This window comes from Mauremys reevesii, linkage group 1 (assembly GCF_016161935.1).
Source record: "Mauremys reevesii isolate NIE-2019 linkage group 1, ASM1616193v1, whole genome shotgun sequence".
NCBI lineage: Eukaryota > Metazoa > Chordata > Testudines > Geoemydidae > Mauremys > Mauremys reevesii.
The window spans coordinates 354,452,248-354,479,824 of NC_052623.1; the positions used below are offsets into that span (position 1 = coordinate 354,452,248).

The 27,577-nt window shown below is 44.2% G+C and overlaps 2 protein-coding genes across 3 annotated transcripts; both read right to left on the reverse strand.

Annotated features, from left to right (window-relative positions):
* Window positions 1-174: 174 nt before the first annotated feature.
* On the reverse strand, window positions 175-27,574 carry LOC120395444 (carboxypeptidase A2-like). 2 transcript variants are annotated; one of them, XM_039519877.1, is made up of 11 exons: window positions 27,315-27,574; window positions 11,126-11,207; window positions 9,455-9,589; window positions 8,653-8,751; window positions 7,160-7,261; window positions 6,158-6,259; window positions 4,601-4,711; window positions 4,059-4,149; window positions 2,682-2,881; window positions 880-964; window positions 175-489 (listed from the first exon to the last, which is right to left on the reverse strand). In XM_039519877.1, exons 4-11 carry the CDS (start codon window positions 8,722-8,724, stop codon window positions 305-307), a joined length of 948 nt encoding a protein of 315 aa, XP_039375811.1. In that variant the 5' UTR covers window positions 8,725-8,751; window positions 9,455-9,589; window positions 11,126-11,207; window positions 27,315-27,574; the 3' UTR covers window positions 175-304. The 2 variants fall into 2 exon arrangements, with proteins under 2 accessions (XP_039375811.1, XP_039375812.1); XM_039519878.1 differs by lacking the exon at window positions 27,315-27,574 and adding an exon at window positions 13,900-14,523.
* On the reverse strand, window positions 14,631-18,609 carry SSMEM1 (serine rich single-pass membrane protein 1). Its single transcript, XM_039519879.1, has 3 exons — window positions 18,308-18,609; window positions 17,085-17,145; window positions 14,631-15,295 (listed from the first exon to the last, which is right to left on the reverse strand). Exons 1-3 carry the CDS (start codon window positions 18,500-18,502, stop codon window positions 14,805-14,807), a joined length of 747 nt encoding a protein of 248 aa, XP_039375813.1. The 5' UTR covers window positions 18,503-18,609; the 3' UTR covers window positions 14,631-14,804.
* Window positions 27,575-27,577: the final 3 nt, after the last annotated feature.

Consider the following 27,577-nt stretch of genomic DNA (forward strand, 5'->3'; position numbering starts at 1 on the left):
GGTTGCTACCTGTGTTTCTTTCTGAAGAACCACAAAAGGGTCTGTTAGAGAATATTGGCCTGGTCCTAACATTTTGACACTGTATAAGAATTCCATAGATGGAAAAGCAAAGGCGGGGACAAGAGATGTGCAGCAAGGAATCTTTACAGACAGATGCATCTCACAGTTGTTGGAACATACACAGGGCTTTTCATCAGCTGAATATACTACTACATTAGTACAAAGGAATCAGATTTGGGGTTTGTTTTCTAAATTACTGTTGGCTTCATCCTTTTTATACTGTTGATTTGCCTCCCCACTTCTATTACTGATTGTCTCGTACATGCTCCATGATCTTCAGCAGACCTAGCCAGGTCTCTTCTGCAGTAGAGATGATTTGACTGGCTGGCAGAAGGAAGCCATAGCGACCTGTGTCTCGCAACTCAAAGGCGAAGGAGTATTTGATGCCATAATCATAGGACCAGTCAATGCTGCCTCCACTGGCTTGGTCTGAAAAAGAGAGAGAAACCACACTGGGTGAGCTGGCTTGTGTCCAGATGCACCAGTGCTGGCTAGTAGATGGAGTCCACTGGATATGAGCATGCTTGGTACCTTTCAGGATTGCGTGCTATATGAGGAAGTAAAGGAGCTTACTAGGGCTGGGTGTGCACTCCTCAGACTGCATTGATTTTCTGGGAGTAGGCCCTATAAAGTTAACATTGGTGTGGGTCAGATATTAGTTCAGCCTGTGGGGGATCAGTTGGCAATTAGTGAGGGATCCCATTGACCCATCAGTACAAGGATGGCCCTTCCAGTGGGATGAAGTCCCCACCTTGAGGAGGGAGGAGTGGACCCTTCCCCCACTACAGCCCATCAAATGCAGAACTGCTCAATACTTACAGATAGTTGAGCAAATGGTCCCAACTTTATATGTCGTGCCATACAATGAAGCCAGAGCACTGGCAGCTGCTTTCCCCACGGTGTTCTAGAGGGATCACAGAAGAGTCAGGAAGAAGTCAGATTAGGAAGATTAAACGTTCAAACTAAAACAGGGGAGAGTTTCTACCAAAAGCCTCATTTAAGAAAACATCCAAATTGGTTTAGAGCCGACCCTCACCCACCAAAAATTAGTTGTACTGAATCTATTAATGTCTGAATTGCTGTATAGCTGGACACTAGCTGCAGCATCCACCATGTTTACAATATTTTCGGAGGTATCCTGGCTGGTAGTGGCCCGTACTATGTGCTTTAGAGGAAAGTGCAAGAAAGCCCTGTGGATAATTATAGTATAATGTCCCCATTGGGAAAGTTTCTTCCAAATTCTCATTAGTTAGTGGTTGGCGTATGGTTTGACGCATACGCGGTGTGTAGTTCTTAAAAATATTAATATTGTTATTATTTTTCCTATCTAATGTAACTGTGGATGTTCTCGTACTTAAAGAGAACCAGAAAGTTGGGACTAGACCCAATGTGTGTGAGTGTCCTGTGTTGGGAACAGGGTGGTGAGACGCCACCTGTTCACACAAGTAGGGATTTCTATTTTAAAGATATTGTCTTCTTCTTCCTTGCATTAATCCCATCAAATAGAGTCCACTCTATGAGTCCTCTCCCTCCAAAATGATCTGTTCAATGTCTGACGAAAAGCTCATGCTCCAATACGTCTGCTAGTCTATAAGGTGCCACAGGACTCTTTGCTGCTTTTACAGATCCAGATTAACACGGCTCCCCCTCTGATACTGTTCAATGTCCTATCCTTTGCCACACCACCTGCTAACAAATCTTCCTTTATAACATCCCATCACTTTTTGGGTCGGCCTCTCTGTGTTTTTCCTTCAGTCTTGATCTGTTGGGATTCTCCTACCCAGATTGCTGTCAGGACCAAACCATCTGAGCCTGCGCTCCCTCACAGCAAGACATGGGCTCAAAACAAGCAGAGGAAAACCAGAGTATATGGCATGTAATTTCAATCAGGTGAACAGTGAAGAATTATCCTTGAAACTAGATGGTCAGACAATACCAAAAATACAAAGTTTCAGGTATCTGGGTTCCAGAATCCAGGAAAATGGGGAAATGGAGGATGAAATTAGAGCTAGAATCAAATGGAGAGAGATAAGTGGTATAGTACGTAACAGGAAGATACCAGTAAGATTAAGAGGCAAAGTCTATAAAACGGTGGTCAGTCCAGTTTTAACTTATGGCACTAAGTGTTGGGCAACCGAGAAGAAACATGAGCAAATGATGTAATACGAATGTTGAGATGGATGAGTGGAGTAAGCAAGAAAGACCACCTGAAGAATGTGTATGTTAGAGACATGTTCAAAGTCACAGCCATAAGCGAAACAATGAAGGAGGGAAGGTTCAGATTTTAAAGATAGTGTATGGGGTCAGACTCTTATTTCAATCACACTTGAGGAGCCACATGGAGTTGCTCTTATCCATGTGAGGGGAGAATTTAGCCCATGATTATTGTCTTAAAAATGTCATTTTAATATTTGGCTAACACTCAAAATATGAAAGGCAACTCTAGGGTGACCAGATGTCCCGATTTTATAGGGACAGTTCTGATTTTTGGGTCTTTTTCTTATATAGGCTCCTGTTACCCCCCACCCCCGTCCCGATTTTTCACATTTGCTGTCTGGTCACCCTAGGCAACTCAGTCAGGACAGAGAAAGGCTTAGGGTCAAGAAGCTGCTGTATCTCACCAGCTCATTGTAGTCAGCAGGGTTGGTGCACTTATACCCAAAGGGGAACAACAGAAGCTGAGAGTAGCTGTGAAGGGTGAGGAAGGCCTTGATCTTCCCATGGCTCTTGATAAAGTTTACGACATTTTTTACTTCCACTTCCGAGTTGGCGCTGGGTCCATGGTAAGACTCAGAGCAAGGGTTGGTACTGGCTCCAGGGCCTGTTGGTGCAAGTGAGGATCAAAGGTAAATCTGTAAAACTATAACTCAAGGGAATTCAATGCAGATTGACACAAAAATGAAGTTGCCTAATACTGTACAGTGAAAACTCTAGCAACAGATCTTTTCTCAGGGACAAGGCCTAACGTACTGATAGATGATAGAAAAGTATTTCGAGAGAGTGAAAATTAGAAAAAGACAGATTGATAGATAACTCATGCCTTCTTTTGCTCCCTGACAATCAATCAAGAAATTACTCTTATGAAATATGATTACTATCAGCTTTTACTATTTTATTTCTGAATCTCTTATGATGTTGGCTTCTACATCCATTGGGCCAGATTCTGATCTCGGTAACCCCATTGTAAACCTGGGGAACTTCCACTGGCTTCAGTAGAGTTACCCTGGATTTACACTCGTATAATAGAGATCAGAATCTGATCCATTAACTTTTGAGTATACAACATGTGAGCTGATAGACTTTTTTCTTCCAAGCTGATGCAGAAATGTAAGTCAATAATAACATGGGAAATTGAAAATAGTTGATCTTATCCATCTTATTTTATTAAAAAACAACAGCAACCAAATAGAATCCTTCCAGGCCTCCAGGTAAATAATGCATTTACCTGACTGTCTAGAGGCCAATAGTAGAGGAAGTCAGTGATTGATGTGACATCCTCAGCAGAGTGCATGCTGGGAGGGATGTCACATTGATGAAGGAGACATTGATCCAAGCAGAGCTAGACCATATTGAAACCTAAGCAAAAAATCCTTTGAACTAGTAAATGTGTTAGATGCCCTGTTTAGCCTGACATACTCTGGGCATTCAGCCCTATAATGGTACAGATGCCTATATTTTGCATGTCACTTTTAAAAAGTCCTAGATTGTTCCCTTATGACTAGGTACATGCAGGAGCGCCGCCAGCTTTTTTGGCGCCCTAGGCGGCGGAAGGTCCCGCCCCCGAAATGGCGCCCGCGGCAGAGGCGGCGGAAGGTCCCGCTCCCAAAATATCACCACCGACGGGGGCGGCCAAAGTTCCGGCCGCCACGGTCGCCACCCCCCAAAGGTTAGTGCCCTAGGCGACTGCCTAGGTCGCCTAATGGGTTGCGCCGGCCCTGGGTACATGGAAGGGAAACAGCTTCGGTAGTGACAACTGTAGATGAAAGCTCTTCTTTTACCTCCAAAGCCTGCATCCCAGTTCCTATTTGGATCAACTCCAATGCACAGGCTCCCTGAATTCTTAGAACGTGTCTTCCGCCACATACGATTCTGAAATAAAGCAACATAATGGGTTCAAAAGGAGCAAAGCTTGGTGATTTCATTAAAGCTTCCACTCAGGAATCGTTACCATTCACCTATAAGTGAAGCTCAGACTAGATTATCACAATTGGCCCTTCTGACCTTGGAATCTGTGAATCCGTAAGTGCAAGAGAGAAGCCTAATGTGACTTCTGCTAGACTGGCAAGGGGGATGGACCAAGGGAAGCAGTGGAAGCACTGGTGAATATCCAGGAGGGAACAACGATGGATTAGGTGGCTCAGCAGGTCTCTGTGGTGACCCTACCCTATTGTGATTTACCTTTACAAGGCTAAACATGTATCGGCTGAACGTGTTTTTCTAAAACAAAACTTTCCATTCTTTGATGGCCTGGCAGATCATTGCCCAGCTTCCAGAAGAGCCTGATTCTGTTTGGAAATGTAATCACACTGTGGTTACTCACATTGGTATGAGTGAATGCATATCCATCAGGGTTTGTGACAACCAGCAGGAAAATGTCCATTCTGTTTAACAGGGAGGTGACGGATGGATTGTTCCCATACTCAGATGCAATCTAAGCAGAGATGAAATACATTCCAACATGCTTATCAGAGTCGCTTCTTCCCCAAATGCTCATACTGTAATAGTTATGTACTGGGGTTGGGTTAAGCAGGGTTGGGGTGTACAATACAGCTGCATTTCTCTGGTGACTTAGTCATTTTCCGCAAAATTTAAGCTCTCGTTTTAAAATAATTTAATTTTTTGGCCCTTTTGTTGGCAAAGATAACCTTCCCAGTGCGACTCTTTCTTTCTGAGACCACAGACTGAAACAATAGCTCTGAGGGGTGTGAACCACCCTTATTCATTTCAGTGGAACGTGAGCCCTGAAACCTGATGACAAATAAGAGACACTTTAAAAGGTCCTGTCTTGTTGGTACGTCATCTATTGTATTGGTGTGACTGTCTCTAAACAATATGTAATTGTACAGGTGTAGGGTAGTGGTGACAGCACAGCATTGGGAGTCATGACTCCTGGATACTATTCTCAGTTCTGTCAGTGATTCACTGTGAGACCTCGGGCAAGTCATTTAACCTCTCTGTGCCTCAGTTTCCCATTAGTTATGAGGCTAGTAAGACTGACCTACCACAAAGAGGAGGTATCAGACTGAAATAAATTGCTGTAAAGCCATCTGAGATCTTTAGATAAAAAGTGCTACAGACAAGTAAAGCATTATTAACTGCATAAAAATCAATATAATTGATTCTGGGTTATGTTAGATCATTTTACAATACTTGCCATGTTAATACTGTACCTAATTCTGGCTGGGTTACAGTATATGCTCAAAGTAGAAAGGAAATAAAAATGTATCTACAAAAGAACATCTAGGGCCTGATTCTCTCCTGCCTTGCATGCCATGTAATCATTTATTCCTGCGCAAAATGAGTGCAAAATCGCTGTAACACACTAAGAAGTCAGAATGGAGAATCAAGCCCTTGATCTGTGTAAAATATACTGCAGATTTATGAATAAGCTGTTTTCTCACAGTAGGTGTTGTTTTTTCTCTCAGAGGCAATAATGAATTAATGTCTCAATGTAGTGATAGGAGTCAGTGTGTTGCTGGAAGTGCAGATGAGACATAAAACTGAATTACTGACATTTGCTGTTAAAGATCCCATGTGACTTTTCACAAGAGTAGGGCTATTAAATTTGATGTCCTGACCAAATTACATTTTTCTGACCTAAAATTCCCCTTACAGTTTGTTTACAGCATTTTTCACTACCTGTTTAAAATTTCGGTGCAGTGTGAAACAGCTGCCACGTTCCACCCCAGAAGTGGGTGTATTTCATGGATGGGTGAAGCAATCCCTATAAACCTTGGTTGGCAAAGTATATACAGTAGACCATTCTGGTATCTTTTCATGAAAGGTGCTGTATATAGGCAATGTATTCTTTTAAATGTTTTATCAATCAATAATAGTCAGGAGCCATCCCAGGAGAAAAGAAAGTCAATCCACTAACCTTTTTAGCTGTCCACAGTGCAGTTGCCTGGGTGATCCATTCTCGGGAGTGGATACCGGCATCGAGCCAAATGGCAGGACGGTTGGTTCCTCCAGTGCTGAACTGTAAAATGAAACAGAAACTTTAAAAACACTCACTAGCGCGAGTCCTCTCACTTCCAATCCCACTCTTTTTTCCATCTGAAATAGCGGAAATAATGGAAAAGCAATGGGTCTGAATGGCATAAAACTGTTTTAATGGAGTGGAGAATCAGACATCGTGATGGGATATGTGCCTTAATGCTGCTGGTAATCTTGCCAGATTTACCAGTTCATTGACCTAACATTGTCATTTGCAGTTTTTGCTACAGCATCTGCTCCCTGTCCTCCTCTGTTTCTGATGAGGAAGCCGCTGTTTACACACATCATATCTTCACCAGCCCCCAAATGTGCCCATTATTCATATCTGTTGTTAAGTCAGCCAGGAGCCAAAAAAAATTAAAGTGTTTATATTTTAAATGAAGCATCTTTCTTTGGGTGCCACACCTAAAGCTAAAGCTAAACTCAATCTCACCATGATGGGTGCTTTTTCCATTTGGACCAACGTAAATTGAACAAAGCCAATATTTGGAATGAGTCAGGGTTTTGTTCTATTTTTGCAAACCAAGGCTCCAGTTTTTCAAAGGTACTGAAGTCCCTGAGGCATACACACAAGGTTCTGATGATTTGCAGTGATTAAAGATCCCATAATACGTTTTTGCAAGAGTCAGGGTGTTGGCCCAGGGTCCTGGCCAAATTCAAATGTGGATAATTCCATAAAGCTGCTTTCTGCAGTATCACCTTGGCAAAGTTATATTTAAAAAGGGTTGCTCGGTTCTGCTGAACAGCTGTCCCATTAACGACCGGCGGTGGCAGCAGCTTAGTGGTGGGTGGAGTGATTTCTCTCTTTAGATGCTCTGGGATGTTTTGGACAGACAGGTGCTAGAGAAATGTAAAGTTGTTGTTATATGCACAGGAACAATACCTTGAGAATGTACATGGGCCGCTTTTCATAAGACTTTCCAATCTCCTGTTTGCTCACAAGGCTGGGGTACTCAGCTGCAAGATCATCCAATGCTGCATAAATCTAAAATTTAAAATAATGACAGAGTTTATATGCTATCAAATATTTTTATGCTAATCCTTGTGTTGATGTGAGAGATTTCTCCTCTGTAGTGCTCACTTCCTGCAGCCTGCCTGTATTTCTCCACTTTACTTTCCATTTACTTTCCACCATCACAAAACACCTCTCTTCTCTCTTGCCTGTACAGCTTCATTTTTCTCTCCTTCAGTATTATCTATCTCTGATGTGGAATTATCTAATTCTGCAAAGCATTTTGGGGTGCAGTTTATAAAAAAGACCCTACACAAAAACAATTTGGACTGCATATTTCTGAGAAGAGGATCCCCTCATTCTTCACCTCTTTACTTCCCAATTTTTGCCCTCAAAAGCTCTGCATCACGGTAGACCTTTCTTAGCTGAGACGGGCTAGAATTGGTTTCCTCTAAAGCCCCCCAACATTGCTCTGTGTGTAGGTAAGAAAAGGGGGTTCCCTGTAGGGTATTATTTGATGCCATTCTCCCAAAGCAGGGACCTGAGTCCTCACTCCTTGGTACTGGGATAACACTATCTCCAGACTGATCATTAGAGCAACGTGGAAGATGGTCTGTCATCTCTGACCCTAAACTCGCACACTGTTGGTCACAACCAATGTCACATGGAAGAAAGTTGTATAAAATCACTTTTCTGGTGCACTTAGTGGGCCTATCTCTGTTCTCATTCATCCCAAGGTAAATCTGCAGTTACTCCACAGAAGTCAATAGAGTTACACTGGTAAAAACAAACAAACAGCGTGAGATCCAAATCAGACATATTTTAACTTGATGAGACCGTATACACTTAGCATTTTTATTATCTAAAATAAGTGTGACATTCAATAGCTGTACATCAAGACACAGCAGGCCACATCATGCAGCAAAATAGGACCTGCAAGACATTGCTCCTTCTAGTCTGGTACCCCGGTTCCTGTAGCAGCAAAACAGACCACGCATACAACCAGACCTAGCCTAATAATGTGGGAGCCCAGCACTGGAATGGAGATGCTGCAGGCCTGGATTAAAGTACATTGATCGAGCTATGTGTGGGCCCCAGACTGGAATAACAGGGGTAACAAAATGAGAAGTATTGGCAGAGCTGTGTGGAGAGGTTTGTTGAGCACCCGCTTGTAATATTCCTACTTTTTAGCAACTGAGAGTAATCCCTCAGTGTGATGAGTCCTAAATAAACTCATTATAAAACACAACTGACCTACTTGTAATGGTATCAGATATTAAAACCACTGTGGAGAATGCAGAAAGGAAGCCAAGAAGGAATTCAACATACGGTACTTATAAAGAATGTTTGAGTGGAGGTAACATGCAAAAGCAGGATAGAATTAAATAATCTCTCTCCCAAAGAGCTGAATTTGAAATACTTACAGATTCTAAGGGGTGGTAAGCTCCATAGTTGAAATTATTCGTGCCACGTTCCCTTCGTTGATTGTTGACCATCTCTTGCTTTTCTTCCTCTACTATGACCTAAACCAAGCAATTCAAATCTGTGAGGAAGGCCAACTTCTTCGGTAGGATTTTAGTCAAGTGTCAGAATTGGGAAATGAAGTGGCAGCACCCCACACAAGCTCTGCCCCCGGTGTCAGACTCCAGACACAACTGCAGAACAGCTGGATGTTTCCACTAAACTCATCGGCAGTGAAATAGGTAACATTTAAATGGTCAACATTAAGTTTCATTAAGCTGAATGGGGATAGTGTCAGAATTCCTGAAAAAGGAACAAGGTTGCTACTGCAAAGAGTTAACAGTGATTTATCTGGTCTGTTGGAAATACAGCTTGTCAAGAGTCCCGCAGTTCAACGCCCAAGAGAGATGTTTTTCTCACACTGTGATGTAGGGTTCTAGTAACTTGAGGGGAGCCAACGCTGTTCTTGGAAAATGTAGTCAGACTTTTAATAGCTAAATACAGGGTCTACAAAGAATAGTAAAATGAAGCCTATCCATGTGGAAGGAAGAACTTAAAACAGACCCTGCATCACTGATCTGGTACTGTTGTGAGATCTGTAGTTGGCTTTCACAAGATTTAGGGAAACCTGCACTGGTACAGGTAGGCTTATGAGAGTTAGGAATCTTTAGTGCTGTGTACTACTTCTACCATAAATAACATCAATGAGCATAAATGCAGGGATTAGGGAGGTAAATCACGCATCAGTGAAGTACTTTTGTCTACCTGCAGGTCTTCAAGCAGGATAGAGTACTCGATGTGGTGGGACTCCAGGAAGACTTTGACTGATTGGAGACTGGGAAAGGGGACTCGAATATCCACAGGAAGTGCTGGGTTTGAGGGGTGTAGCCAGAAATCAAGCTGAAGAGAAGATAAACAATACAGATTAGGGAATCATTTCAGAAAAATGGACTTTGGGGAACATCTCTCAAGAAGCCCCGAAAATCTCTAACTCCCCCAAATTGGGATAACACGTTTGGTTTTGCACCACTTCATACTTTAGCATATTCTATTATCTGAGACTCTCAAATCACTATATAAACAATCATCACTGGGCTTCACAACACCCTTGCAACATACAAATATTACTGTCCTCACTTCACAAATATGGTAACAGAGGCCCGTGGAAAGACAAAAGCTGGCATTTTCATTGACTGCAACAGCACTTCAGCAGCATAAGTGACAGGAGATTTAGTACCATATCTATTATGACTGTCTTATATTTTCCATTTACCAGCTATAATTCCAAGAAATGCTCCATATATAGATGATTATATGATACTATGCACATTGCTTTTGCTTCTTTTATAGTGTTGCATATTTTATCTTGCATGTATATAATACAAATAAATAAAATAGATTAATTTTAAGAGAAGTTCTCATCAATGTTGATAAAATCTATAATGCCTAGCGTTTTACATCATGCTTATCTTCCTCATAACACAATACATACATTAATTATCATAATGCCAGTGGAAGACCAGTAATAAATATTATCATCCCTGTTTTAAAAGGAGGAAACTGAAACACAGAGGTTTAAAGTGACATGCTTTAGGTCAGGTGCAACCAGACACAGGATTAGAACTCAGGAGTGCCTGTTTCCAGGATGGGGCTAAGACTACTAGATCATGCCTCTTATATTGAGCATGAACCAACAATGTGACACTGTTGTGAAAAAGACTAAATATCATGCTGAGGTAAATTAACAGAAGTATCATATGTAACAATGGGAGGTAATTGTTCCACTCTGCTCGGCACGGTGAGGTCTCAGCTAGAGTGCTGTGTTCGGTTTTGGGCCTCAGATGTGGACAAATTGGAGAGAGTCTAGAGAGGAGTGACAAAAAAAGATAAAACCTCAACTATGAGGAAAGGTAAAAAAAAACCTGGGCTTTTATTTAGTCTTGAGAAAAGAAGACTGAGTGGGGGGGGGGAACCTGATTACAGTCTTTAAATATGTGAAGACCTGTTGCAAAGAGGACGGTTATTAATTGTTCTCCATGTCCACTGAAGGTAGGACAGGAAGTAATCAGATTAATCTGCAGGAAGGGAGATTTAGGTTAGATATTAGGAAAAACTTTCTAACTATACGAGTAGTTAACACTGGACCAAGGACGGTTGTGGAATCCCAATCATTGGAACTTTTAAAGAATAAGTTAGACAAACACTTGTCAGGGATGTTGGTCCTGCCTCAATGCAGAGGGCTGGACTACACCTCCCAAGGTCCCCTCCAGCCCTACATTTTTATTATTCTATCCTATTATTATTATTATTTATTTATGGCAGTTCCCACATTGTGATAAGCAATTTCCAAACAAAGAAAGGGAGGCACAATCGCTGCCCTGAAGAACTCACAATCTGAAAGATTAACAAATGCCTGTAGGAAGTGTAATGACACACCTGAAGATGCTCCAGTGTTTCTAACAGCTGTAGTTTGTTAATCTCTTCTTCACTGTTTGCCTTCACCCGAAGAACCTGGTCGCTACAAAAAATGAAATAAATCTTATCAAATGGGTTTATGGAAAATAGATTTTCTCGGATTAATTTGCTGTCATTTTTTGATGAGATCACAAATGTGACTGATAATGGTAATATTGTATTGAGGTTATATACTTAGATTTCTGTAAGGCATTTGACTTGGCACTGCATGATATTTTGATTAAAAAACGAGCATGATACAAAATCACCATGGCACATATTAAATGGATTAAAAACTGGCCAGCTAATAGGTTTCAAATTTTAACTGTAAACAGGAAATCAACGCTGATGTTTTAGTGGGGTCCAGCAGGGATCAGTTCTTGGCCCTATGGTATTGAATAGTTTTATCAATGACCTGTAAGAAAATATTCATTATCGATAAAGTTTGCAGATGACACAAAGATGTGGGTAGTGGTAAGGTCTGAAGAGGACAGGCCACTGAAACAAAGCAATCTGGAATGCCTGGTGAGCTGAGGACAATCAAACAATATATTTGTATTACAGCCAGTTGTAGGTCATATGACTAGGAACAAAGAATGCAGCCCATACTTACAGGATGTGGGACTCTATCCTGGGAAGCAGTGACTTTATAACAGATTTGGAGGCCATGATCAGCTAAACATGAGCTCCCAGCATGATGCTAAAAGGGCTGTGATTCTTGATTATATAAACAGGGAACTATTGAGTGGGAATAGGGAGGTTATATTACCTTTGTATTATTTGGCACTGGAGCGACCGCTACTGGATACCATGTCTAATTCTCGTGTTCACAATTCAAGGAGTTTGAAAAATTGGAGAGGCTTCAGAGATGAGTCATGAGAATGATTAAGGAGTTGGAAAACATACCTTATAGTGAGAGACTCAAGGAGCTCAATATATTTAGCATAGCAAATAAAAGATTAAGGGGTGAACTGATCACAGTTTGTAAGTACTGACGTGGAGAAGAGACATATGATAACAGAGAGCTCGTCAGTCTAGTATACAAAGGAATAACCATATTGGATGAATGGAAATTGAAGCTAGACAAATTCAGACTAGAAACAATGTGTAATTGTTTAACCGTGAGAGTAATTAACCATTGGAGCAACTTACTAAGGGTTGTGGTAGATCCTTCATCAATGGACATTTTTAAATCAAGACTGGACCTTTTTCTAAAATATATGCTGTACTTCAATCACAGCTATGGGACTTGAAGCTTGAATTAATTGGCCTGTGTTATGCAGGAGGAGAGACTAGATGATCACAATGGTCCCTTCTGGCCTTGGAATCTATGAATCTATTAAATCAGCTCTACAGTTTGATGTTATATATAATGCAGTTCTCCATTCTTGTCTCCAGCGTCAAAAGACAGGCGTCTCAAAGGCCAATAATCTCATGAAAACTCAGTGCTGACAAGGTTCCAGGATGGACCAAAAGAGAGTCATTTTGCATTTATTTTATTTTATCTTTCTTTCTCCCCCTTCTCCTCTTTGTATGTAATCTGTCTTCTTAGATTGTAAGCTTTTCTGGGTCAGGGACTGTATCTTTGAATGTGTCTTATAACACCCAGAACAATGGGGCTCTGACTGGAGCCACTAGAAGCTACTGTAATATAAATATTAAATCATAATAATAACTATAGAGCCCAGTACATGTTCCCGTGTAGCTCTGCTGTTACAGCTGGGAGGTCTGCATCTCTGATAGTGCAAACCTGCCAGCTGAGTTGTGCTCTTATCTTAGCTAGTAATTATTTTTTTCTATTGTCCATTGGCTTCCAGTCATACAGTAGAAGCTTATACAGAACAGACAGAGCAAGGAAAACAGCGGTGGCGGAAGTTTCCCTTGCTAATATACCTCATTTTAAATCTGGTGGGACCACCCTTAATGTGAGAGACAGCGGCAGCTCCAGGCACCAGCACTCCAAGTGCGTGCCTGGGGCGGCAAGCCGCGGGGGGCGCCCTGCCGGTCCCTGCAAGGGCGGCAGTCAGGCAGTCTTCGGCGGCTTGCCTGCGGGAGGTCCGCCGGTCCCGCGGATTTGGTGGCAATTCGGCGGTGGGTATGCCAAAGCTGTGGGACCGGCGGACCTCCCGCAGGCAAGCCGCTGAAGGCGGCTTGACTGCCGTGCTTGGGGTGGCAAAAAAGCTAGAGCCACCCCTGATGAGAGAGAAGTATCCAGCAATCCTTGGCCACTCTACTTAGACTGTCAAGAAAGTTGCAAATTATGTGTTAATTAAACCGGCTTTTGTGATGTATGGATGTTTGTTCACTGGGATCTGGTGTCTATTTCCCACATTCTAGCAGACATCCATCAGATTTTGTATTGTATTTTAGGGTTAATGAGATTAAAAGGCAATAAGTTTAAAGCACATATTTTAATGCAATGTGTGAATAAACCTGTTGTAACCTTATGCTGTAAGATATTATAATACAAATTGCTCTAGTAAGGTTTTGAAAGAGATTAGACATTTATACCAAAAAGAGAGAGAGAGAGAGAGAAGAATCTGCAGGGACACTACCTAGCATAAAAATTAACAGAGGCTATCAATCTTCATGCTTGAGGAACACAGTTGAAACTGAGCTGTGCAAAACTTTGGGATTGGAAGGAACAACCCTTGCCCAGGATTGGGGTTAAACTCAGACTATTTTACTCAAAGATAAAAAGGTTTTAGAATAACATAGCCTTTGAATGAGAGATCTTCTATTAAAATGTAACTCACCCAACAAATGTTTCTAGGCACCAGGAAGCCCCAGCAAGGGCGCTGAAGAACAAAATCAGCCTCATGTTTGAAGGGTTAGCCAGAAACAGAAGACCGATGATCTAGCAAACAAGGCCATATTTATATATGGGGCCTGACATGGCCCCCCTCTTCAACTAAAGTGGTATCTGAATCCCATATGATTGAATTCCCACATATGTCAAAACTCTCAAGGTAGTTGGGCAAATAAGGATGTAATTTCTCATCTAAGGGTACTTTGCACTCTGATGTTGTGATAATTGGGACCTGGCTGAGCCAAATTCAGCAAAGCTGGCACAGGAAGGTGTCAAGTTCAAAGCTTTGCCGGCAACGCTCTATGTGCCCTAGAGAGGAAATTCAGCCCTCAAGAAGGAGATGGTGTTTCCCCCAGTGGCACTGGAGGCAGCCTTAATGCCTGTTGGAAAGCACAGGAGCTCCACTGCCATATGCTCTGCCCAGCCTGGCCCTACCCACTTTCACAAGTATGGCTCACTTCTGTATTGCAGTGGCTCTGTTTCTGTAACTACGGTTGTTGCCATTTTGCCCTGTTGCACCCTGGTACTCAGCAGAAGTTCAGCTTAGTTCCTCAATGAATTTGTCCCACTATACTTAAGATGGAGGAACTCCTCTGTTACACCTGCTGTGGAAAGAGGTGTCTTCACTAGGCCATGCCAAGGCAATTATATTTATATTTTTAAATAAACACACGCTTATACATACATTAGCCAGCACATTGTGCTGGGTACATTTATTGTCTGTAGCCAAGTTTTATTGAAATGAGTCATTTCCTTGAACCCTCCCACGCTGTGTTTTCACACAGGTTCTGTCTACCTAGTGCAGTGGCTTCAAGCAAACAAAAACCCACATATAGTTCAAATGAAGGCAAGTCACATGGTGGTACCCCTGGAGGAATTCTTTCCTAATGAACTGCTCTTCCCATGAGGAGGTGGCATGGGATTAAAGAAATGCTGGGACAGCCATTTTCTTGTCCTCTTGGCTTTGCAGTGAAGGCAGGGTTGTTCCCTGATCCGGTGGCTCCCTGTATTCCTTTGCTTCAGTAGTTCTGTCTTTCTCTGCCTAAGGCTAGCTGTGGTGGGGATATATTCTGTTTCACTTTCCTTCCCCGAGGATGCCCCTGAATCCAAGTCCTTGGTATTTATGTCTGAGGAGTCACCATCACAGACAGTCTGCTGGCTGAGCTTTGAGACGAACCTTGCTTGCTTGCTTTCTAAGTAGGCCCAGGCTGCGGCCACCTCTGAATATAAGGCAGGATCAGCGGACTGGCAGGTGTGCTTTTTGTTTTGCCCATTGAAGAACTTGCTGAGGAAATCCCAGACGTTGAAGCTGCTGTGACGCATGCAGACAGAGTCCCTGGGAACTAACAGAAGAAAAATAGCTTAGCAGCACTGTAATCCATAGTGACCCTTACTCCATGGTGGTAGTGCCTTCAGGTTCTCCTACCTTTGAAGGGCTAGGAAGGCTGACAGAGAGTAGGCAAACCTGATATAAAAATATATCCTCACAGGCAGCAGTGGGCAAAGCTTACATTAGTGAATACAGACCACATCCATATAGCTAAAAAAAAACCAAACACGGTAGGCCATGCCTCCCTTGAGGAACCTCCCGTATGTCTAATGCTAACCTGACCTGCTTTAGTTTAAGGCCACTGCTTCTTGTAATATGTCCTTAGTCAACTTAGAAAATAGGTCTCCCCTTTATGAGGTTCCCTTTCACTTTCTCAGACAAAGGGGAGCCTAAAGCAGAGATCCTGTCTGTATTCATGTACACTAGCTGTCCCACTATGCTATACCATCACCTCCACACACCCAAACAGAAGTTTGTAGGACAGCAGCAGTCAAGGACACATAGCAGCATGGCAAGGAAGCACTGTGCAAATACATGGCCAAAACATGGACAGCCTTGGCCTCCAATGGATCATGGGTTTTGGGGGCTGAATCCAGTCTGTTCCAGGAGGAGCAAATCCTCCTTCTTTCTCTCCAAAGGATAGGTAAGCAGCACGCTCTTCCACTAGAGCCTGGAACTCACCACTAGTGAATGTCCTGTTTCCAAAAGGAGAATAACCTGGGTAGGGGGTAATTTGACCCTTAGGTCATATCCTTTAAGTATTTGTACAGAATTAATAGAATGATCCTACCTTCTCTTCTCACTTTATTCCTTTAAAAACCGGGCAAGAGAACTTGTGGCTCCTTAGAGCAATATTATAGCTCCCTTCATGGCCCATGTTATATACCATATGGATTCAGAGCCTGCTAATCTGTGCTGCCAGACATTAACCAGTCTCACATGGTTGGCAGGCCAGCAACCACTCTCATTTTGTAGTAGTGAAGATGCTGTGCACGAACTGAGGAGAAGGCAGGATACCTAATGATTGCATAACACTGGCAGTGGCAAAGCAGAGATTCGGGGTGGATCTTGAAGAGGATCATGGATAGGTAAAAGTAAAGGCTTAGATGCATCTTGTATACCAAATTTGATTAGATTTGTCTCATTCCTCATTTCTTACTTGCAGGCAGCCTGACTGTGTGTACTCAGGTGGTGCAGTCTATGGTAGCTGGCTACATGTAAACTTGGCAATTCCTGCATTAGGGAAGCATTGTTTAGCATGGAGGGCGGTGTATCATGTAAACTGAAAAACTTTAGTTTTATTACTTTATCTGTAATAAAACAATGAATCCTGCACAAGCAGTTTCTGCCTCCCTTTTCCCCAGGAGTTAGACTGCCACATTCACACTATCCCTGAGTTACAATTACTTAAGTCCTTTAACCATGATTCCTTTTACCTCAGACCTTCCAATCTGTTGATCATAATTTTTGCATTTATTTATATTCTTTCTATTTTATCACTATCTTTTTAATGGTGAGATACCCAAATCTGTACACACTGGATCAAATTCAGCTCTGTTCATGCTGGAGTTCATGTGAAGTTCATACTGTTCAGTGGAGTTATTCTGGATTTACACATATATAAATGAGAGAATTTTCCCCATTATTCTATGTGGGGCCTCACTGATGCTTCATACAGAAGAATTATTACCCCCTTACATCTAAAAACGCTTCTCTTTAGAGATCACATTTACTTTTTAATCCTCAGTCCACTATCTCTCTTTTTAAAACCCTTTTGATAGCCTAACAGAACTCAAATTTACCTTCTGATTTGCTAGTCCCTTTGCCAGAAGGTAGTCCTTCATCTCGGCATTTCTGGAGAATCTGCATTTCAGGAAAACATAAATATATATTGTATTGAGTTTGCTATTTAGAAGGATTTTTAATAATTTCTACTCAGTGGATACTGCAACAATGGACAACACTGTTTCTTAAGTGGGCTAGTGAAAGATGTCATCCTGACTGTCCTGGAGAATAAAGTTGACTATTCCTATAGAACACATATAGCAATGGCAGCAGCAGGGCAATGTGGAGAAGCTTGCACTGCTGCTGAGCCTCAATACTGACCTGGAAGAAGCCTTCCAGTGATGGGAGGAGTGTTCAGTGTCTTTGGCCTTTGTGCTGAGACTGCCAATAAGTGATAATGAATTTTGTGGTGAGAACATTTGTCCACTGGAAACTGGACTGAGACCCCACATTTATTTCTCATGGGCCACCAGATACTCTTTGGGTGGCAACATCTTTCAATACAAACTTGAGTTTTACTTGTACCACTGATGTGGAGGTAAAGGACTCTGTCCATTACCACTCCTCTGAGCCATCCAGTTCAGCCCCTCATAGCACAATTTACTATTAGTAACTGATGATTAACAAATAATTATGACAAATAACACACTGGTTTTAAAAAAGATAGGGGCATTCTACTGTCCCCAATGCAGCTTTCATTCACATGCCTCTTCTTTGCACAGCCTCTTTGAAAAGTCCTGAGTAAGAAATGAGTAGGAACTTCAGGATTTGGTCCATTGTATGTAAGGAGTCATCAGCACTACTGGGAGAATCCTCATTCTGATCTCATTGGCACCATTTGCTGGGTGCCCATTTTACACCATTGTAACAACACTGACTTCCAAAGAGGTACTTTTGATTTTTACAGAGGGGTACGCAAAATTAGAATCAGGATCTTCAACTTCCTAGTGGTCCCCCGGTTTATTGTGTGTCTGAAATGTGCTGTCTGTTTATAATAGATTATAAGCTCCTTGGAGCAAAGATCATGTTTTCTCTTTGCATTGGAGATGCCAAGCGTACTGATGGAGCATAGTAATTAATAATAATAAAATATCCTTTTACATTGTAAACTCTGTGGACAGGGATAGGTTTTTTTTTTTTTAATTATGCATACAGGGTCTAGCATAATAGGGTCCTGATCCTTGACTGGGGCTTCAAAGCACTGCCACGGTAAAATCAATTTAAAAAATAATACTCTTACCCAAATATAAGCGCGGTTGATGAGAGTTATAGCCAAAATGCCAATACAGTATGAAAGCAGGATTTGCCCCACAACCCCACAAAAGTCTTCATCGTCCCCATCACACTCCCTGCAATCTGGTTCTTGGCTGGCGATAGCTTCTACAGGGCCAGTATGTAAATAAAGCCACCAAAAATAGAGAAAAGGGAATCCCATTGAGTTTAGTTGATTAAGACACAGCACAATGTCGTTTCTCTATTAGGAAATGGGATGAAAGAGGTCAGGGTGGATTCTAATGCACCATGTGGTACCTTGGTAACCTATTGTTGACATTTATTTGTCTCAAGAGCTATCACAAGAAGTGGTCAGAACATGTTGATGACATCATTCTTGGAACCATAGTAACATGGATGTGCAATCTAAGCACAAAGAAGACCTATTGTATTATGTTGTGAAGTTGCACTTGCTCCAAACTTTATGTGTTTAAGTTTTTAGACCTGTTCCTGTGAGGTGCTGGGTGCCTTCAACTCCATTTGAAGTTCATGGGAGATCAGGAAAATCAGTGCCTCCTAGGATTGGGCCCCTAATGTCGCACGAAAATTCTGTTTCCATTTTTATGTTTCTGTTGCTTTTGTTCTGATGTTTGGGAAACGGATCAAAGATTGAAGGGCTTCCAGAACAACTGAAACCCTTTGATCACACACTAGCCCGATGGGCTGGCTCTATAGCTCCATCCTTCACCCCCTTCTTCTCTTTCCTCCCTTCCCCAGGACAACAGTCTCTTCTTACTATGTGCCTGTTGTGGGCACCCGCTGTTCCTGTCTTTGGGTGGCTGGCACAGCTACTACTGCTAAATATGTGTTTGATGGCCAGCTGCAATTCTGGGTCCCCCCTACTGTTCCTCTCTCTGTTGCTGCTCCCCTTGTTGTCCCGGTCTTCCGCTTCCACCCAGTCTTCTCACCTCAAAATGTTGTTGTGACAGGATCGCCAGGGTGCAACCTGGGACTGTGCCCCCTTAACTCACTAATCTGGGTTGTCTCTGTCAATAACTTACTGGTGACAAGCAGCAAACCCCTCCAGATGCTGTTACCACTCAGTACAACCACATATGCAGCCGCATACGCAGCCAGATTGTATGAATGCTCCCAAATCACGCAGAGAAAGGCACCGGCCAAATCTCCCCAGCTCCCAGCTTTGTACCACCAGAATATACTATCTTGCAACTCCTCAAGACCCTTTCTTGAGCAATTCAAGTTTATTAATTGATTCATCATTTCATCAATGGAAAGTGGACATGCACCAGCCTTTGTAACCTGAGCAGATTTACCAAGCACTTCAGTCAACCCCACTGATAAGGATAAACACTAGAATAAGTTTATTGATTACAGAAGATGGATTTTAAGTGATTATAAATTATAGGCAAAAGTCAGAGTAATTATCAAAGGAAAATAAAAGATAAGCACACAGTCTAAATTCTCAACCTTATTAAACTAGGCAATATCTGAACTAAGCAGTTTTTCTCACCCTGCTGGATACTGCAGGTTGGTTACAGTCTTTCATATGCAGGCTCTCCCTGTTAGCCTGGGAACCAGTCTCCTCAGCTCCAGTATTCTCCCATTGCCTTCAGTGTAGGTGGGAGAGGAGAAAGGATAAACTATGCAGCCTCCCCCCCATTTTATATCCTCATTCCATGAGCTTGGAGAACATTAGTCCAAGCATATCTGGGCATTGCTGAGCCACCAGGCAAGGTTGGGCAATTCCCCTGTTGTGGTCTTGCACAAGTGAGTCATTGAATTGTAGCTCCCTTGCTGGACAACGGCTGTCCAGGTGTGGGTTACCTCCCTTGTTGTTGTCTCTGGGGAGCTAATATCTGGGCAATTCCGCAACTCACAGCATATTTTAGTGACTACCTGTAGCAGGTGACGACTCACCGGAACAGCACCTCCTGCTGGTCGTCTCGGGAATTAGCTCTTCCTCAGCAGATATCTTCACAGCAGTTGAGTCACTGCAGCAACTAGAGAGGTATCTTAGCCTAGAAACTAGAGAAGCCACCAGTAGTCATCACTCTCTGACAGAGCAGAAGGACCTTGAGATGATCCAGAGGGAACTGTGGTGTTGTGTAAGTCTAATCTTATTTACAATCCAAGAATGTATGAGTTCCGCCTGTAAATAAAACTGGTTATGTGTTGTCTGTATGAGATCGTCCCCTCCCTAGATCAGCACTTATTGTATGTTAGTGTAAATAGTTAAGTATAATATGTTGAATTGATGAAATGTTACAGGTTATATTAAGTGAATGGTTATATTGTCATATATTATAAAGTCTGTCTTTGTTGCCATGCCACTTCATTCTTTTAATTGTAACTTTATTATACTTATTTCTATGCTTTCCTGATTTATCTAACACTGTAATTATTTTTCTAAATCAATATTACTTTTTGTTTTTGAAGAAATTACTGTTTGTGTGCCTATTCTTGATCAGAGGGCTGTATCCTTGTCCTTTCAAGGGTCAGCAAGACTAGCTTACTTTGGGGAGCCCTCTGTATATCAGAGAGAAGCACCCTGGTAATATCCTGGAAGTTCCTTTAGGGAGGACCACAATCTTGATTACCAGGTTGGATAAATTATAAATTAAGGTTTAAAATCAAAAGCTTTATTTTTAGGTAACATCACTGGCTTAATATAATTAGATCCAAATTTTCTGGTAACACTGTGAGGTGTCAACATTTAAAGACAATACAAAACTACTCAAGATCATTAAATCCAAAGCTAATTGCAAAGGGTTACAAAGAGATCTCACAAAACTGGGTGACTCGGTGACAAAATGGCAGATGAAATTCAATGTTGATAAATGCAAAATAATGCATGTTGGAAAACATAATCCCAATTATACATATTAAATGATGGGGTCTAAATTAGCTGTTACTACTCAAGAAAGAGATCTTGGAGTCTTCATGGATAGTTCTCGGAAAAATATCCACTCCATGTGCAGCAGCAGTCAAAAAAGTGAATAGAATGTTAGGAACCATTAGGAAAGGGATAGATAATAAAACAAAAAATATAATGCCACCATATAAATACATGGTACACACATACCTTGAGTGTGCAGATCTGGTCACCTCATCTCAAAAAAGATATATGAGAACAGAACTGAGAAAACTACAAAGAAGGGCAACAAATATGATTAAAGACATGGAATAGCTTACATACAAGGAAACATTAAAAGGACTGGGACTGTTTAACTTAGAAAAGAGATAACTGGGGGAGGGGCTGTGATAGAGGTCTATAAAACCATAAACGGTGTGGAGAACGTGAATAGGGAAGTGTTATTTACCACTTCATATAACACAAGAACGAGGGGCTCACTCAAGGAAATTAATAGGCAGCAGGTTTAAAACAAACATAAGGAAGTACTTCTTCATACAAGCAACAAAGAATCCTGTGGCACCTTATAGACTAACAGACGTTTTGCAGCATGAGCTTTCGTGGGTGAATACCCACTTCTTCGGATGCAAGTGGTGGAAATTTCCAGGGGCAGGTTTATATATGCAAGCAAGAAGCAAGCTAGAGATAATGAGGTTAGTTCAATCAGGGAGGATGAGGCCCTGTTCTAGCAGTTGAGGTGTGAAAACCAAGGGAGGAGAAACTGGTTCTGTAATTGGCAAGCCATTCACAGTCTTTGTTTAATCCTGAGCTGATGGTGTCAAATTTGCAGATGAACTGGAGCTCAGCAGTTTCTCTTTGAAGTCTGGTCCTGAAGTTTTTTTGCTGCAGGATGGCCACCTTAAGATCTGCTATTGTGTGGCCAGGGAGGTTGAAGTGTTCTCCTACAGGTTTTTGTATATTGCCATTCCTAATATCTGATTTGTGTCCATTTATCCTTTTCCTTAGAGACTGTCCAGTTTGGCCGATGTACATAGCAGAGGGGCATTGCTGGCATATGATGGCATATATTACATTGGTGGACGTGCAGGTGAATGAACCGGTGATGGTGTGGCTGATCTGGTTAGGTCCTGTGATGGTGTTGCTGGTGTAGATATGTGGGCAGAGTTGGCATCGAGGTTTGTTGCATGGGTTGGTTCCTGAGCTAGAGTTACTATGGTGCGGTGTGCAGTTACTGGTGAGAATATGCTTCAGGTTGGCAGGTTGTCTGTGGGCGAGGACTGGCCTGCCACCCAAGGCCTGTGAAAGTGTGGGATCATTCTCCAGGATGGGTTGTAGATCCCTGATGATGCGCTGGAGGGTTTTAGCTGGGGACTGTATGTGATGGCCAGTGGAGTCCTGTTGGTTTCTTTCTTGGGTTTGTCTTGCAGTAGGAGGCTTCTGGGTACACGTCTGGCTCTGTTGATCTGTCTCCTTATTTCCTCGTGCAGGTACTGTAGTTTTGAGAATGCTTGGTGGAGATTTTGTAGGTGTTGGTCTCTGTCTGTGGGGTTAGAGCAGATGCGGTTGTACCTCAGTGCTTGGCTGTAGACAATGGATCTTGTGGTGTGCCCGGGATGGAAGCTGGAGGCATGGAGGTAGGCATAGCGGTCGGTAGGTTTTCGGTATAGGGTGGTGTTAATGTGACCATCAATTATTTGCAGAAGTGGACCTCCCGTGTAAATTGGTCCAGGCTGAGGTTGATGGTGGGGTGGAAGCTGTTGAAATCGTGGTGGAATTTTTCCAGAGTCTCCTTCCCATGGGTCCAGATGATGAAGATGTCATCAATGTAGCGTAGGTAGAGAAGGACAGGAGCTGAGGAAGCATTGTTCCAGGTCGGCCATAAAAATATTGGCATATTGTGGGCCCATAGCTGTGCCACTGATCTGGAGATATATATTGTCATCAAATTTGAAATAGTTGTGTCTGAGGATAAAGGCACAGAGCTCAGCAACCAGTTGTGCTGTGGCATCATCAGGGATACTGTTCCTGACAGCTTGTATTCCATCAGCGTGTGGGATGTTGGTGTAGAGAGCCTCTACATCCATGGTGGCCAGGATGGTGTTTTCTGGAAGGTCACCAATGCATTGTAGTTTCCTCAGGAAATCAGTGGTGTCACGGAGATAGCTGGGAGTGCTGGTGGCATAGGGTCTGAGTAGAGAGTCCACATATCCAGACAGTCCTTCAGTGAGAGTTCCAATGCCGAGATGATGGGCGTCCAGGATTTCAGGTTTGTGGATTTTGGGCAGTAGATAGAATAGCCCTGGTCGGGGCTCTAAGGGTATGTTGATTTGTTCCGGTGTTAGTGTAGGGAGTGTCCTGAGTAGATGGTTCAGTTCCTTAGTGTATTCCTCAGTGGGATCTGAGGGCAGTGGCCTGTAGAATTTGGTGTTGGAGAGTTGTCTGGCGGCCTCCTTTTGGTAGTCAGACCTGTTCATGATGACAACAGCACCTCCTTTGTCAGCCTCTTTGATTATAATGTCAGGATGGTTTCTGAGGCTGTGGATGGCATTGCATTCTGCACGACTTAGGTTATGAGGCAAGCGATGTTGTTTTTCCACAATTTCTGCCTGTGCACGTCGGCGGAAGCATTCAATGTATAGGTCCAGACTGTCATTTCGACCCTCAGGAGGAGTCCATGTGGAGTTCTTTTTGTGCTGTTGGTGGGAGGGTAACTGTGTATCAGTGCGCTGTTCAGTGTTGTCCTGAAAGTATTCTTTGAGTCGGAGAGAACTGTATCATGTTGGTGGGGTGGCAGGGCAGAAAGAGAGTCCCGAGATAGGACAGACGTTTCTTCTGGGCTGAGTGTGTGGTTGGATAGATTGACGATATTGCTGGGTGGGTTACCATGTGGCAGGTAGGAGTTTAAACAGCTTACAGTCCTTTTTCCTTTGTAGAGAGGTGAAGTGAGTGATGTAGATCTCCTGTCTCAGACACAACTATTTCAAATTTGATGACAATATATATCTCCAGATCAGTGGCACAGCTATGCCAATATTTTTATGGCTGACCTGGAACAACGCTTCCTCAGCTCCTGTCCACTCACGCCCCTTCTCTACCTACGCTACATTGATGACATCTTCATCATCTGGACCCATGGGAAGGAGACTCTGGAAAAATTCCACCATGATTTCAACAGCTTCCACCCCACCATCAACCTCAGCCTGGACCAATCTACACGGGAGGTCCACTTCCTAGACACTACGGTGCAAATAATTGATGGTCACATTAACACCATGCCTACCTCCATGCCTCCAGCTTCCATCCCGGGCACACCACAAGATCCATTGTCTACAGCCAAGCACTGAGGTACAACCGCATCTGCTCTAACCCCACAGACAGAGACCAACACCTACAAAATCTCCACCAAGCATTCTCAAAACTACAGTAGAAATAAGGAGACAGATCAACAGAGCCAGACGTGTACCCAGAAGCCTCCTACTGCAAGACAAACCCAAGAAAGAAACCAACAGGACTCCACTGGCCATCACATACAGTCCCCAGCTAAAACCCTCCAGCGCATCATCAGGATCTACAGCCCATCCTGGAGAATGATCCCACACTTTCACAGGCCTTGGGTGGCAGGCCAGTCCTCGCCCACAGACAACCTGCCAACCTGAAGCATATTCTCACCAGTAACTGCACACCGCACCATAGTAACTCTAGCTCAGGAACCAACCCATGCAACAAACCTCGATGCCAACTCTGCCCACATATCTACACCAGCAACACCATCACAGGACCTAACCAGATCAGCCACACCATCACCGGTTCATTCACCTGCACGTCCACCAATGTAATATATGCCATCATATGCCAGCAATGCCTCTGCTATGTACATCGGCCAAACTGGACAGTCTCTAAGGAAAAGGATAAATGGACACAAATCAGATATTAGGAATGGCAATATACAAAAACCTGTAGGAGAACACTTCAACCTCCCTGGCCACACAATAGCAGATCTTAAGGTGGCCATCCTGCAGCAAAAAAACTTCAGGACCAGACTTCAAAGAGAAACTGCTGAGCTCCAGTTCATCTGCAAATTTGACACCATCAGCTCAGGATTAAACAAAGACTGTGAATGGCTTGCCAATTACAGAACCAGTTTCTCCTCCCTTGGTTTTCACACCTCAACTGCTAGAACAGGGCCTCATCCTCCCTGATTGAACTAACCTCATTATCTCTAGCTTGCTTCTTGCTTGCATATATAAACCTGCCCCTGGAAATTTCCACCACTTGCATCCAGCTCATGCTGCAAAACGTCTGTTAGTCTATAAGGTGCCACAGGATTCTTTGTTGCTTTTACAGATCCAGACTAACACGGCTACCCCTCTGATACTTCTTCATACAGTGCAGTCAACCTGTGAAACTTCTTGCCCCAGGATGTTGTGAAGGCCAAAAGTATAACTGGATTCAAAAAAGAATGAGAAGTTCATGGAGGATAGGTCCATCAATAGCTGTAACCCAAGATGATGAGGGATGCAACCCTATGCTCTGGATGTCCCTAAACCTCTGACTGCCAGAAGCTGGGACTGGACAGATTACTCAATAACTGCCCTATTCTCTTCATTCCCTCTGAAGCATCTGGCATTAGCCACTGATGGAAGACAGGATCAGGGGCGGCTCTAGGAATTGCACCGCCCCAAGCAGGGCGGCATGCCGCGGGGGGCGCTCTGGCGGTCGCCAGTCCCACGGCTCCGGTGGACCTCCTGCAGACGTGCCTGCAGAGGGTCCGCTGGTCCCGCGGCTCTGGTGGACCTCCCGCAGGCACGCCTGCGGATGCTTCACCGAAGCCGCGGGACCAACAGACCCTCCGCAGGCGCGCCTGCGGGAGGTCCACCGGAGCCATCTGCCGCCCTCCCGCGGCACGCCGCCCCAAGCGCGTGCTTGGCGCGCTGGGGTCTGGAGCCGGCCCTGGACAGGATGCTGGGCTAGAAAGACCATTGCTAAAGACCCAGCATGGCCATTCTTATGTTCCTATGTTGTGTTCTTATGCCAGTGCTTCACTAATGTCATGTGGATGTGTCACCATGTGGTGCCGGAACATTACGGCCAGGTGCCAACGTATCACTAACATCATGCTGACATGTCACCACGTGGCACTGAACCGTTACAGCCAGGCGCCAATGCGCCACTGTTATGCTGATGGGTCACCGTGTGACGCTGTACCATTATGGCCAGGTGCCAATGCGCCTCTGTCACGCTGATGTGTCACCTTGTGGCGCTGTAGTACAGTTACAGTCAGGCGCCAATGCTTCAGTGACGTTGATGTGTCACCGTGTGGCGCTGTAGTACAGTTACAGCCAGGCGCCAATGCTTCAGTCACACTGACGTGTCAGCGTGTGGCACAGGGCCGCCCAGAGGGGGGGGCAAGAGGGGCAATTTGCCCCAGGCCCCGAGCCCCACAGGGGCCCCCACGAGAGTTTTTTGGGGCCCTTGGAGCGGGATCCTTCACTCGCTCTGGGGGGCCTGGAAAACTCTTGTGGGGCCAGGCGCAGGAGCTTCTTCGCTCCCGGTCTTCGCCGGCGGGGGGTCCTTCTGCTCTGGGGCGGAAGGACCCCCCGCTGGCGAATTACCGCCGAAGACGGAGTGGGACCCGCCGCCAAAGTTCAGCTCGGTCTTCGGTGGTAATTCGGCGGTGGGGGGGCCCTTCCGTTCCGGGACCCGCCGCCGAAGTACCCAGAAGACCCGCGGCGGGGGCCCCCCGCCACAGAATTACCACCAAAGACCGGGCTGCACTTCGGCGGCGGTAATTCGGTGGCGGGGGGGGGCCCCCGCCGCGGGTCTTCGGGGCACTTCGGCGGCGGGTCCTGGAATGGAAGGGCCCCCTGCCGCCAAAGACCCCGGGCCCCCGAATCCTCTGGGCGGCCCTGGTGTGGCACAGTTCAGTTACAGTCACGCTCCAATGCCTCGCTGACGTGTCACTGTACCGTTACACTTTACCATTACAGCCAGGCGCCAATGCACCACTGTCATGCTTACGTGTCACCATTAGGGTTGCCAACGCTGACTGAAGCTATTCTGGGAGATTTTTTTCCCCAACGTGCCAGAATGTCATTTTTTAAAATATCCCATTAAAATCTCCTGGCCCGCTTTTAATAATCACCGGGAAACGGATGCCGATTCCGGGAGGCTCACTCCAGGCCAAGCCTGGAGGGTTGGCAACCCTCCCGTGCGGCACCCAGCCGTTATGGCCACGCGCTCGCGCCTCCTCCTGCCACAGGAGCGGGGCTGGGAGGTGGCGCAGGCGCTAGCGGATGGGGGCACTGCCGGCCGGAAGTACGCCGGCCTCGGCTCGCGCTGGCGCCTCGGCCGCCTCCATCGCGCCTCACAGACGCTCCCGCCAAAACGGCACGGCGGAGACACTGG